The sequence below is a fragment of the Chiloscyllium punctatum genome, chromosome 13 (assembly GCF_047496795.1).
Source record: "Chiloscyllium punctatum isolate Juve2018m chromosome 13, sChiPun1.3, whole genome shotgun sequence".
NCBI lineage: Eukaryota > Metazoa > Chordata > Chondrichthyes > Orectolobiformes > Hemiscylliidae > Chiloscyllium > Chiloscyllium punctatum.
Genome location: NC_092751.1, coordinates 92160798 through 92175363, shown reverse-complemented (window position 1 = coordinate 92175363; position 14566 = coordinate 92160798). Strand labels below are relative to the sequence as shown.

The following is a 14566-nucleotide window of genomic DNA, read 5'->3' as shown; positions in this document are numbered from 1 at the left end:
GATTCATTGCTTCTGACAGTTCTACACAACAACTACTGAATTTGCTTCTCAGTGTTAAAAAATTGAGAATGTAAAGACTGAGACCTCTCAAACAGCGTTGCTGATGTTCTCCTTGCCATGCTAAAAGATAAGGATTTAAACTCCCCTTTGAACAAAAAAAACCTCAACATTAATAATGTGACTGGAATGTAATTTATGCAATACAGAACATAGGGTCAATTGATAATCTGAAATGACATATGTTTGTTGATGAGCATTGTCCATTGAGAGACATATATTTGACTGACATTATTATGATGTCTATAATTAATATATTTTTATGTACTTACTTTTATGAACAACTCGCGTTCCACAATTAACATACATCATCATGAACACATAACGAATCACTATAGCAAAATTGCGTGTGTTATTTGATATAAATTCCTAATTTCATTGTGGATTAACTCACACTGTTCAATTCTGATGTACGATCTGGATATCACTATCTTTAGGCTTAATGCATTCACCTAATATTATAACATTCATGATTATCTTTTTGTCTCTCTATTGAAATAGTTGAGGCATTCATTTTGTTACAGTTTTTGATGTTTTCCATTTAACAGAGGGAGCTTAAATTGGAGTTTAAAAGAGTAGAGTAATTTTTACTTTCCATTTAATAGAGAGACCTCTACACTGCATCTAACCCTGTGCTGTCCCTCATGCAGGAGGTTTTGAGAGGAATAGTGGAGAAGAAGCATTAGTTTCAGATAGTTCATGTTTTTTCTTTATTCACCTGTGGGACGTGGGTATCACCGGCTGGGCCAGCATTTACTGCCTATCTCTAGTTGCCCTTGAGAAGGTGGTAGTGAGCTGCCTTATTGAACTGCTACAGTCCACCTGCTGTGGGTTGATCCACAATGCCATTAGGGAGAGGATTTCAGAATTTTGACCCGCCAGCAGTGACAGAAAGGTGATACATTTTCAAATCAGGATGGTGAATGGCTCTGAGGGGAACTTGCAGGTGGTGGTGTTCCCAGGTAGCTGCTGTCCTTATCCTGCTAGTTGGAAGTGGTCATGGGTTTGGAAGGTGCTTTCTAAGGATCTTTGGTGAATTTCTGCAGTGCATCTTGTCGATCATACACACTGCTGACACTAAGCTTCAGTGGTGGAGAGTGGTTGCTTGTGGTTGAAGTGCCAATCAACTGGGCTGCTTTTTTCCTGGATGATTTCAAGCTTCTTGAGTGTTGTTGGAGCTGCAGCCATCCAGGCGAATTGGGGGCATTGCATCACACTCCTGACTAATGCCGTGTAGATGATGGAAAGGCTTTTGGGGAATGAGGAGGTATTTGCCATAGTGTCCTTAGTTTCTGTCCTGCATTTGTAGCCACTATATTTATATGGTGAGTAGTTGAGTTTCAGGTCAATGGTACCCCTTGGAATGGTGATAATGGGCAGTAATGGTAACACCATTGAATGTCACAGGGTGGTGACTAGATTGTCTCTGATTCATATCTGGATATTGTCCCAATCTTGTTGCATTTGAACATGGACTGCTTCAGTATCTATTGAGTCGCAAATGGTGCTGAATATTGTGCAGTCATTGGTAAACATCCCCACTGCTGACCTTATGATGGAGGGAAAGTCATTGATGAAGCAGCTGAAGATATTTGGGCTTAGGACCTTACCCTGAGGAAGTCCTGCAGAGATGTCCTGGAGCTGAGATGACTGACCTCCAACAGCAACCACCATCTTCTTGTGTGTCAACAAGTTTACCCCCAATACTATTGATTCCAGTTTTGCTCAGCTCCTTCATACCACACTCGGTTGAACGCAGTCTTGATGTCAAAGGCTGTCATTTTCACCTTCCCCTCTGCAATTCAGCTCTTTGTCCATGTTTGAACCAAGGCTGTAATGAGGTCAGGAGCTGAGTGGCCCTGGCGAAACCCAAACTGGGCCTCACTGAGCAAGTTATTGCTGAGCAGGGGCTGATTGATAGCATTGTCAATGACATTTCCATCACCTCACTGATGATTCAGCGTAGAATGATGGGGCAGTAAACGGCTGGGTTGGATTTGTCCTGCTTTTTATGTAGAGGACATACCTGGCCAACTTTCCACAATGTCGAGGAGATGCCAGTGTTGTAACTGTACTGGAACAGCTTGGCTTAATTTCAGGAGCACAAATCTTCAGTACTATTGACGGAATGCTGTTGGGGCCCATAGCATTTGCAGTATCCAGTGCTTCCAACTGGATATCAAACTGGCTGAAGACTAGTATCTGTAAGGCTGGGGACCACTGGATCATCTACTTTGCATTTCTGGCTAAAAATTGCTGAATTGTGCTGGGTTCTTCCCTCATTGAGGATGGGCATATTTGTGGAGCCCCCTCCTCCACTGAGTTGTTCAATTTTCCACCACCATTCGTGACTGGATGTGGCAGGATTGCAGAACTTAGATCTTATCCGTTGGTTGCAAAATCACTTAGTTCTGCCTATCATTTGCTGTTTGGCGTGTGAGTAGTCCTGCTTGCTCGCTTCACCAGGTAAGCCTGGTGCTGCTCCTGGCATGCCCTCTCCTCTCCATTGAACCAGGGTTGATCCCCTGGCTTAATGGTAATGGTTGAGTGGGGGATATGCCAGGCCATGAGGTTGCAGATTGTGGTGGAGCACAGTTCTGCTGCTGTTGATGGCCCACAGCGCCTCATGGATGCCCAGTCTTGAGTTGCTAAATCTGTTCGAAGTCTGTCCCATTTAGCACAGTGATACTGCCACACAACATGATGGAGGGTATTCTCAATGTGAAGGTGGGACTTCTGTCTCCACAAGAACTATGTGGTAGTCACTCTTACCGATACTGTCATGGACAAGATGCATTTGCAGCCAGCAACTGGTAAGGATGAGGGCAAGCATGTTTTTCCATCACCATCAGTCTAGTAGCTATGTCCTTTCGGACTTCACCAGCTTGATCAGTAGTGCTGCTGCTGAGCCACTCTTGATGAGGGACATTGAAATCTCCCACCCAGAATATATTTTGCACCTTTAACATCCTCAGTGCTTCCTCCAAGTGTTGTTCAATGTGGAGGAATATCAATTCATCAGCTGAGGGAGGACAGTACATAGTAATCAGCAGGAGATTTCCTTTCCCATGTTTAACTTAACGCCTTGAGGCTTCATGCGGTTCTGTTGTGGTGAGATTTGAACCAGGTCCCCAGAACATTAGCTGTGTTTCTGGGTTAATAGTCAACGTTGACAACTCCTAAAGCAACTCCCTCCTGACTGTGTACCATAGTGTCACCTCCTCTGCTGGGTCTGTCCTGCCAGTGGGACTGGACATATCCAGGGATTATTTTAGTTTTGTCTGGGATATTGCCTGTAAGTTATGGTTCAATGAGTTTGCCTCGTCAGGCTGTTGCTTGACTAGTCTGTGAGACAGCTCTCCCAATTTTGGCACTAGATCCCAGATGTTCATAGGGAGGACTGTGCAGGATCAACGGAGCTGTTTCAGTCATGATCTTTTCTGGTGCCCAGGTTGCTGATAGGTGGTCTATCCATTTTCACTTCTTTGTTGAGACTTTTGAGCAACTGATACAACTGAATGGCTTGCTAGGGAGGGAGTTGAGAGTCATACGACATTATTGTGGCTCTGGAGTTACATGTAGGCCAGACCAGGTGAGGATGGCAGATTTCTTTCTCTGAAGAACATTAGTGAACCAGATCGGTTTTTCTCACAGTCTACAATGGTAGATTCAGTAAATTCTTAATTCCAGATTTTTAAAATCAAATTTAAATTTTGTCATCGGTTGTGAGATTTGAACCCAGGTCCCCAGAGCATTAGCTGTATTTCTGGGTTAATAGTCTAGCAATAATACCACTAGGCCATGGCCTTCTTGAAAGGAGTAGAGAAAGCTTTACCCTATATCTAATCTTGTGCTGTGCCTGTCATGAGATTGTTTGATGGGGACAGTGTAGGGGGAGCTTTAGTTTCAGTTTTTAAATGAATGGAGGCAGCCACATCAACGTGTCATGGATTTGTAAGTTGCATTGATTTCTCAATTAATGGTCATTATTAACTTCCAATACTATCTTTATATTCATGCTGGTTGCTGCCATTGTCATTTGAAATGTTCTTTCTCCTCCCCTCCTGTTTTGGTCAAGAACAGGACAAACAACTTACGTTGAGAGTCCTGCTCCTGAGAAGCTACCTGAAAATGGACAGGAATGTCTGAGGAAAACTTTATCTTCCAACTTCCATTTGGTTCCCAGTGAGAAGAATTCCCTTTCTAGATAGCAAGATAGGGCGCTCACTGTGTGATGTATCACATCCTAAATTATATGTTACAGAAACCAACTCCTAATTCCTTCCTTCTGATTTTTAACCTCATAAAGATCAACTTGCTGTGATAACCAGATGAGTTGATATAATCAACTGTCTTTTTCTAAGTCTGAATTTTATTGTTTTTTAACTCATAACATTACGTTCATGACATTTTCTACGAGTAATCATAGAGTCATACAGCAAGGAAACAGACCCTTTGGTCCAACCAGTCCATGCCAACCATAATCACAAACTAAGCTAATCCCACCTGCCTGCGCTTGGCTCATATCCTTCCAAACATTTCTTATTTGTGTACTTATCAAAATGCCTTTTAAATGTTCTAACTGTACCCCCATCCATCCATCACTTACTCTGGATGTTCATTCCACACACAAACAAAGTTGACCCTCATATCTTTTTAAAATCTTTCTCCTCTCACCTTAAAAATATGCCCCTAATCTTGAAATCCTCTACCCTAGGGAAAGGACACCTGCCATTCACCTGATCCATATCCCTCATGGTTCTATAAACCTTGAGAAGGTCACTCCTCAACCTCCTACACTCCAATGACAAATGTCCCAGAATATCTAGCTTCTCCCCATAACTCAAACTCTGCATTCCTGCAACATCCTGGTAAATCTCTTCTGAACTCCCTTCATCTTAATGATATCCTTCCGATAACAGGGTGACCAGAAATGGACACAGTATTTCAGAAGAGGTCTCACCACCGTCTTCTACAACCTCAACATAACATTCTAACTCCAATACTCAAAGGTCTGATCAATGGAGGCAAGCATTCTAAACACCTTCTTAACCACTCTATCCATATGTGATGCAAACTTTAAAGAATTATGTACCTAAACTCCAAGGTCTCTCTGTTGCACAACACTACCCAAGGCCTTACTTTTAATTATGTAGGTCTTGTTCATTTTACCAAAATGCATTTAGCCAAATTAAACTCCACCTATCACTCCTGAGCCCATTGACCCAACCGACCAACATCTGGATGCAGGTTTGCTCGCTGAGCTGGAAGGTTCATTTCCAGCTACCCCACCCCCATCTTGGCATCATGGTAGCCCACAAACCCACCAACACACTAAAACAGCAGCTAATGAACTTGAAAGACCCTATATAGACAACAAGCAAAACTAATGTCATTTACAAAATACTGTGCAAGAACTGTAACAAACACTACATTGGACAAACAGGCAGAAAACTAGCCACCAGGACACATGAACATCAACTAGCCACAAAACAACATGACCCTCTCTCACTACAGATAAGAAAGGACATCACTTCGACTGGGACAACACATCCATCCTAGGACAAGCCAAACAGAGACACGCATGAGAATTCCTAAAAGCATGGCATTCCAACTGGAACTCTATCAACAAACATATCGAGTTAGACCCCATCTAACACCCCCTGAGAAAAAGAACAGGAAATGACATCACCAACCCAAAGAAACTCAAACATACAAATAGAAAGCAGGAATTATCAGCAGTGCTTTGTCCACTAAAGATGTTACCTAGTAGGGTGACGAAACATCTGGAAATAAACCTTACAGCTCAGTGAGCAAACCTACATCCAGAACCTCAGCCTGAGCTACAAATCTTCTCAAACTTGCTGATCAAGATCTCTTTGTAATCTTAGTTAACTTTCTTCACTTTACTACCAATTCTGGTGTCATCCACAAATTTACTGACCATGCCTTCTATATTCTCATCTAGGTCATTTAGATAAATGACAAACAAAAGTGGACCCAGTGCTGGTCCCTGTGGAACACCGCTGGTCACAGGCCTCTAGCCTGAAAGCCAATCTTCCACCATCACTCTCTGTCTCCTGCCGTTAAGCCAATTTTGTATCCAATAGGCAAACGCCTTCTGAATCCTATGATATCTAACTTTACCAATTAGTCAACCATGCAGAACCTTGTCAAAGACCAATCCATTTCAATGTTACTGAAAAGCCACAGGGATTATTTCAGGGTGAGTTCAAGCACATTTGTCAAGCTATGATCATGGTTGCTGTACATTTCTCTTTACCTTTTCAGGGATAGGCTGCTGAAGCTGATTAACATCCAGAGGGGTTATCAGAGGGATGTTATCAAACCCATCATCTACACTATGCTCTTTCTCTGCCTTCTCAGAGAGATTACATCCAGGCTTCACCATGTCTGGCTGGGATGGCTAAATCAGCCTGAAAAAGACAAGAAAAGATCATGAGGAACTTCTGATAAAGACACTTGTGTTTTAGCAATTATTAAAGAGCCTTTTCGTAGTCATATAATACAAGGGGCATATTTTTAATTCTGTAAAGAGCTTTCAGGTGGGCATCAGTACAGGAGACTGATGCTGGAGGTGTTGGGAATCTGAAAGGTTAATTCTGTTTCTTTGTCCACAGAGGCTGCCTGACCCTTTTAGTTATTACCAGCATTTTCTCTTTTCATTTCGGGGCCAGTCAATTCTCTTCAGAATCCTTTTTGAAAATCCTATCCTATAAAGTTAGACCTCTGGATGCAGAATTTAATACCTCCTCCAACATCATGTTTGAAGGCAATGAGAGCATTTAATAAGATAGCTTTGTCCTGGATGGTGTTGAACTTCTTGAGTGTTATTTGGAGCTGCACTCATTCAGGTAAGTGTAAACTATCCCATTATACTACTGACTTGTGCCTTCTGGATGGTGGAAGGGCTTTTCAAAGACAGGAGGAGAGTTACTTGCTGAAAGGTTCCTAGCTGTGGGACTGCTGTTGCAGACACAGTATTTATATTACCAGTCCGGTTCAGTTTCTGATCAATGGTAAGCCACAGTATACTGATAGTGTTGACCAGATATTCTAAATTAATCTGGTCCCACTAGCCAGCACTTGGCCCTTATCCCTCTGAACCCTTCCTCTCCATATACCCATCCAGATGCCTTTTAAATGTTGTAATTGTACCAGCCTCCAGCACTTCCTCTGGCACCTCATTCCATACACGCACCACCCTCTGCATGAAAAGGTTGCCCCTTAGATCTCTTTTATATCTTTCCCTTCTCACCCTAAACCTATTCCCTCTAGTTTTAGACTCCCTTACCCTCAGCTATTCACCCTTTCCATGCTCCTCATGATTGTATAAACCTCAATAAGGTCACCCCTCAGCCTCCAATGCATAAATGTGGTGGGCCTTTGTGATTCTCCAATTGGGAGGCAAGGCTAACATTAAAAATCACTGATCATCACCTTTGCCCCCTTCTCTTATTGATTTATGGTTTTTCTTCTGACAAGTTAGTATCCGCAGTTATAAAGCAATGTCACCACAACAACATATCAACATGGCTACTTTCACAGAGCTATCCAAGTCAATTCATTAACAGTCAGTTTCATTTGACAATAAACAGTCAGTCTTTTCTCAGGATGCTGTAATTGTAATTCTCAAGTTCTGTCAATTATTACAAAGTAATGAGTCATGCTGTACTGATCAAACCTAGCAGAATTAATGCTGTTGATATCTTGTTACAGTACAACAGCAAGCTCAGAAACTGTGGGTTAGACATGAGTTATTAGATGTTGTTCAGTGGGTAGCACTCTTACCTCCAAGTCAGAAAGGCCAAAGATTCATGTCCCAAAAGGAAAGACTTGCATCTAGTGCAGTACTGAAGGGATGCTACACTGTTGGAGATGCTATCTTTCAGATGAGATAATAAACTGAAGCCTTGCCTGTGCTCAAGCAGCGAGTGATATAGTAATTGAGTATTTAATTGCATTATGGGCCTTAATTTGGGCATCCTTGTGCTGCAATATTTCGGAGCAGACTCACACTGGGGTGGTTGGGTTTGAAGGTGCATGATTGTTACATGCCTCTCTGTACTTATAAGTTTATAAAATAGATAAAGTTTGTTCTATTCTGGCTTTCTGGGTGGAACAAAGAGGAAAGGAGTTCTCCTGCGAGTGCTTGCCAATGATTGCCTCTCAATTAATTTAGCAAAAACAGATGCCCTGGTCATTGTTACTTGTCCCATTTGCCAGCATTTGGCCCATATCCCTTCCTACCCATCCAGATACCTTTTAAATGCTGTAATTGTACCAGACTCCACCACTTCCTCTGTCAGCTCATTCCACACATGCTCCACCCTCTGTGTAAAAAAAAATGCCCTTTACATCCCCTTCAAATCTTTCTCCTCTCTGACCTTAAAACTATTCCCTTTAGTTTTAGACTCCCCTCCTGTTGGCTACTCACTACTTTTGCTATTTGTGGGCACTTGCTGTGCACAAATTGGTTGTCCCATTTCCCAAGCTGCCAACAGTAACTGCTCTTCAAGAGTATCCAATTGGCTGCACACTGTTTTGGAACATTGTGAAGGATCCTCTATCAATGCAAGACTTTCCTCAAATTTCCTTCTTTCCCATGTCTAGACATGAGTATCACAACAGAGTCCATTATTCTCTAAACCAGTTTCTCGGCCAATTTGTACCAAGTTGGCTCAAGTTACACACACAAGCAGCAGAGTTCAGTTTGCCCAATACTATTTCATATGGGACTTCTATAGCTAATCATAGGAAATGCTGGTAGGTGAAGTCCAACAGATTGCAAGGAATCTGCAACTCCAGGAAAAGGACAACATACTCAGTGCGCAACCTTGCCTCTTGAGATGAATTATGCACCTATTGGATGGATCATTATTCTTAGGGGTTGATGCTTGATTTTGTCAGAGGCTGTTAGAGATTGGCATTCTTAGAAAATCCTTCCTGTTTTATTTGAGTAACTGGCATGCCTGATTGCTCCGTTCTCTGGGATTGAACCCAAGCTCCAGGGTGCTCCAATTTTCCTTGGAGGGGTTCTGGATTATTGTACCATATTGTGTTGGCATCTGACCACAGATAAAAGAAAGAGAAGGATCAACTGAACCTACAGCTGGGTCCAGCTGCAGGGCAGATGTGGACATCTACTCGGACCCATATTCTCTTAGCAGCTGGACATTATACAACCACAATCTCAGGAAAACTAGACAGAAATCTTGTGGGTTTCCAGTTGTATCATCAGAGGAGTGCAACATTGACGGTGTGGCTCATAGTCTACAAACTACCTTACCACAACTTCTCAAAAGAGAAGATTCAAAGAATATAGCCATGCCCCAGCAAACTGGGATAAGAAACTCCTAAGCCCAGGAACCCAATCTGCTTGGTGGTTGTATCTATGAAGATCTTGGGAATCTCACCAAAAAACAATCATGCAGATGTGCAAAACCAGTGGGGGTCAAGGACCGGAGCCACAGTATATAACTGGAGGATCAACAATTGGTTTTACCGTGCCATATAGAATACAGACCACATCAGAACTATATATGAGCCCTGTAACACCCAATATATGCATAGACCATGATACAAAGCCTATGTGCCTTTGTAGCATGGACCATCTTAGAAGCCAATTCTCACTAAGATGGTACTCTGCAGAAGTAGTTTCTAATCATTTTACCTTATCAAAGACTGGATTGTTCATGCCCAATGAGTACATCAATAATTAATGCTGTTTTTCTTGCGGCAGTAACAAGAAGACTACATGGCCAGTAATGTTACTGATGTGATCATATTTAGTTTTTAACCTCCTGCATATATAAGCAGAAAAGAGATGGGAAGTTCACTCAGACATCATTGCATGGTTGTGCATTTATAAACATGTAACAAATAACTGTAAAGCGTTAGAGATCTCTTGGTCCTGTTTTATAAGAAACAGTAGGATACAGATAGGAACAAGAATGTCCGACAAGAATGTTCAATGTCCATCGAACCTGCCCCACCATGATGTGAGAATTACAACTCTGTAATGCCTCACTGCAGCCCGCCAACTCTCCAAAATCCATCCTCAGACTCACCTCTCCAGGAAAATAATGAACCTCTACACTTCTAACTATCCGTGAGTCAGATTGTTGGTCAGAAATGAGATGTATCGATAATAATTTGTATCTTTAATGTAACAGGGGAGCGCAAAGTGGCTTGGTCACTGATGTATGTCAGCACCAACTACGTGGCTGTAACAACAGTATATTGTACATATGATATTCTATTGTTATTACATTTATATATTGGTGTCTCATAGAAAAAGACAACCTATAGGGTGGAAACAGGTCCTTTGGCCCAACAAGTCCACACTGACCCTCCAAAGAGTAACCCACTCCCCCACCCTAATATCCTACATTCACCCCTGACTAATGCACCAAATCTATACATCCCTGAATACTATGGGCAATTTAGCACGGCCAATTCACTTAACCTGCACATCCCTGGACTGTGGGAGGAAACCCACACAGACACGGGGGAGAATGTGCAAATTCTACACAGACAGTTGCCCGTGGCTGGAAGTGAACCTGGGCTCCTGGTGCTGTGAGGCAGCAGTGCTAACCACTGAGCCACCATGCCACCATTTTGCTTTAGCTCATTCAGATCAGCATGAAATAATTAGTGTGCTGAACAGTTTAGGCAGAAACAGAATGGAAGTGTGTCAACTTTTTATTTTTCAGGGAAAATGTGTACTGCAGGCAAGACCAGTGCTACATACTCATCCCTCATTGTCTGTGAACTGAATGGTTTGCTGTGCCATTTCAGAGGGCTGCTAAGACTCAATCATATTGCTGTGGAACTTGGAACCACATGTTGGCCACAGCAGGTAAGGACAGCAGATTTCTCCCCACAAAGACATCAGTGATCCACATGGGTTTTTGCAATAACTGATGTTAGTTGCCATGAGCAAATTGGCTTACGATTGCAAATTTTATGAATGTGACATAAATTTCACCAGCTGTTGTGATGGAATTTGAATCCACACCCTCAAAAGAATTAGTCTGATCTTTATGGATTGCAATAACGTTACCACTGTCGCAATTCCACTTCTCGAAACAACATGGGTAAAATTGTCCATTGATTGTGGTCACACAGTGGTTGCACAGAGTTCAGATTATGTAAAAAGTTGGCTCATGGGCAGACCAGGAGAAGTAAACAAAGTCACAACATAGCCACTGCCGCAATATAAATGTGGAGGTTGCATTAGCTTCACCCCAGTCTGGTGCTATTACACAGGCATTAGGGTGGAGGCAGTTCAGTTCCACTCTAGCCTTCAGGGGGAGCACATGTATTCTGTACAATTCCTAAAAACCCTACTATTTAAGACAAACTGATGAGGAATGTAGTGCACTTATTGCTGTAATGACACAAGTCATCTTGTTAAATAAGACAAGTGGCTTTTATGTTTAGAGTAACCAGAGGGATATCCACTATCTCTGATAATTAGGAGGTTGTAGACAGAGTATTAACAAAATGTGGTAGTGACCTACCTCAACCACCCCTAGTCCAGTACTAAATACTGGCAGTGGTGGCAAATATCATATGGCAGCACCAATGCAGATGTAAATTCCATTTAGAGACCCCCACCACAAGTTCAAACTTACCAAAGAAAAAGAAAAATTTACAGCCAAGGTTACCTCAGGATACATCGTGATCAGGTGGGCCAGTGAGCTGAGGAGTGGCAGATGGAGTTTAACTTAAATAAAGGTGAGGTGCTGCACTTTGGAAAGGCAAATCAGAGCAGGACTTGTACACTTAATGGTAAGGTCTTGGGGAGTGTTGCTGAGCAAAGAGACCTTGGAGTACAGGTTCATAGCTCCTTGAAAGTGGAGTCACGGGTAGATAGGATAGTGAAGAAGGTTTATGGCATGCTTTCCTTTAGTGCTCAATGCATTGATTGTAGGAGTTGGAAAGTCATGTTGTAGCTGTACAGGACATTGATTAGGCTACTTTTGGAATGCTACGTGCAATTCTGGTCTCCCTCCTATACGAAGGATGTTGTGAAACTTGAAAAGGGTTCAGAAAAGATTTATAAGGATGGTGCCAGGATTGAGAGGGTTTCAGCTATAGGGAGAGGCTGAACAGGCTGGGGCTGTTTTCCCTGGAGTACTGGAGGCTGACAGGTGAACTTATAGAGGTTTATAAAATCATGGAGAGGCCTGGATAGGGTAAATAGCAAAGGTCTTTTCCCCGGAGAGGTAGGAGTCCAAAACTTAGAGGCCGTAAGTTTAAGGTGAAAGGGGAAAGATTTAGAAGGCACCTAAAAGGCAATTTTTTCACACAGAGGGTGGTGCGTATGCAGGATGAGCTGCCAGAGGAAGAGATGGAGGCTGGTACAATTACATTTAAAAGGCACCTGGATGGGTATAGAGAGGTGCTAGAAAAGCACAGCAGTTCAGGCAGCACCCGAGGAGCAGGAAAATCGACATTTCGGGCAAAAGCCCTTCATCAGGAATAGATTCCTGATGAAGGGCTTTTGCCCAAAATGTTGATTTTCCTGCTCGTCGGATGCTGCCTGAACTGCTGTGCTTTTCCAGCATCACTCTAACCTAGAATCTAGTTTCCAGCATCTGCAATCCTTGTTTTTACCTGGATGGGTATATGAATAGGTTTAATTAGATTTATTTGGGATATCTGGTCGACATGGACAAGTTGGAAGGAGGGGTCTGTTTCCAAGCTGTACATCTCTATGACTTAAAGATACTCGAAGTGAATTTACTACTTTACGAAGACACAGGTAGTTTTTCATTAAGTGAAATGTGAGAGACTGCATCAGCAGTGGAAGCAGCAATGGGGCAAGCTCAGCACTTCAAAGACAAACCATCACCTGAAGATGGTAAGAGGTTCCAGGATCAATGGGGCATAGGAAGAAAGAGAAAATACCCAGCCACTTTTAGAAAAAGACAGATGAAATAACTGCACACAGGCTGGTATCATCAAAGATGGACTGGGTCCGAAGGGACTCGATGTATAAAGATATGGGCAATGGGGGAAAAAAATACGCCCAATGCCACCCTCACCCTGATGGACACCTATGTGTGTGGCTGCATCAGGCTGTGCGTGGATCCCCGGTACGCAAACACCAAGTGTCACTACGTACTGAGGTTCTACCTGTCCCCGGTTACAAAGGATGGGCCTGGCCTCACTGCCGCGGAACGCTCCAAGTAGTTGGACCGTTCCGTACCACCTGTCCTTTGTGGAGAAGTTTATGAAGAAAAACACCTTTGACCACAGGTCCATCAGGAAGTGGTCAGCACGTAGTGTCCTTGAGACCCTTAGGGAAAAGGAGAGGGTGGATTCTATCAAGCGATTCCCTGACAGACTGTCAAAGCCATTTGGCAGAATGCCTCATCGCCAGAACTTTCCAACAAGCACCAAGACATGGCTTGGCTGGTGGTGAGAAGGTCTCTGCCTGTGAGATCCTTTATGCACGCCCGGACTCTCTGCCGCACCGCACGCTGCCCTCGAAGCGGCTGCAGGGGGGATGAGACTGTCACACACCTCCTTCTGGAATGTGCCTATGCCGAAGAAGTTTGGGGAGGAATGCAGTGGTGTTTGTCGAGGTTCGTCCCGAGCAGCGCCGTGACGCGGGACTCCGTGCTCTACGGTCTGTTCCCCAGGACACACACCGAGACGAACATCAACTGTGCCTGGAGGATCATCAACTCGGTGAAGGATGCTCTCTGGGCGGTCCGAAACCTGTTGATCTTCCAGCTGAAGGAGTTGACCCCGACTGAGTGTTGCGGGCTGGCACATTCCAAGGTTCAGCACTACGTGTTGAGGGATGCGCTGAAGCTTGGGGCAGCTGCCACCAAGGCGCGGTGGGGAAAGACCACTGTGTAACATCTGCCTGCCTAAAGAAGAACAGGGGGCCCACGCAGTCATTTGGGCTCTGCTGACGCCTCAGCTAAATATATGGATATATGATTGTTAAACGTACAGACCTGTAGATACAAATGGTAAATTCTGATCTCTGTATGCAAAGAAATGGAATGTTTATGTATGTATGGCATGACCAACTGTACAGACAATCAAAATATTTTATGAATAAAGTATATTTTTAAAATTTAAAAAAACTGCACAGAGGCTGGAATCCCATCACCAGAGCTACCCTTTATTTACAAAGCCAGCCAGATCGGTGACAGCTCTCAAACTGAGGAGATTCTAATCTCCTGATTATACACATTTTTCTTTTTGTTTGTTTTTGTTTTCTTTTTTCTTCTTTTTTATCAAACACTCTACCAACCCCAACACTACTGCCAAATAGCGGACAGTGCTTATTTCTCTTGACTATGTTTTTTTCTCCAAACTGACAGGATTGTAAATCCCCTGTTTACATATTTTTTTAAAAGGGACACCTTTTTCATGCAGAGGGTGGTGTGTGTAGCTGCCACAGGAAGTGCTGGATGGAGTACAACTACAACATTTAAAAGGCACCTGGATAAGTACATGA

At 43.1% G+C, this 14566-nt stretch overlaps 1 protein-coding gene across 1 annotated transcript in view; it reads right to left on the bottom strand.

Annotated features, from left to right (window-relative positions):
• caly (calcyon neuron-specific vesicular protein) overlaps positions 1-14566 on the bottom strand; it is a 50454-nt gene that overhangs the window by 19438 nt on the left and 16450 nt on the right. Inside the window, exon 2 of the mRNA XM_072583239.1 lies at positions 6341-6494. Coding sequence (XP_072439340.1) covers positions 6341-6469 — 129 coding nt within the window. The 5' untranslated portion in view covers positions 6470-6494. The remainder of the gene's footprint in view (positions 1-6340; positions 6495-14566) is intronic.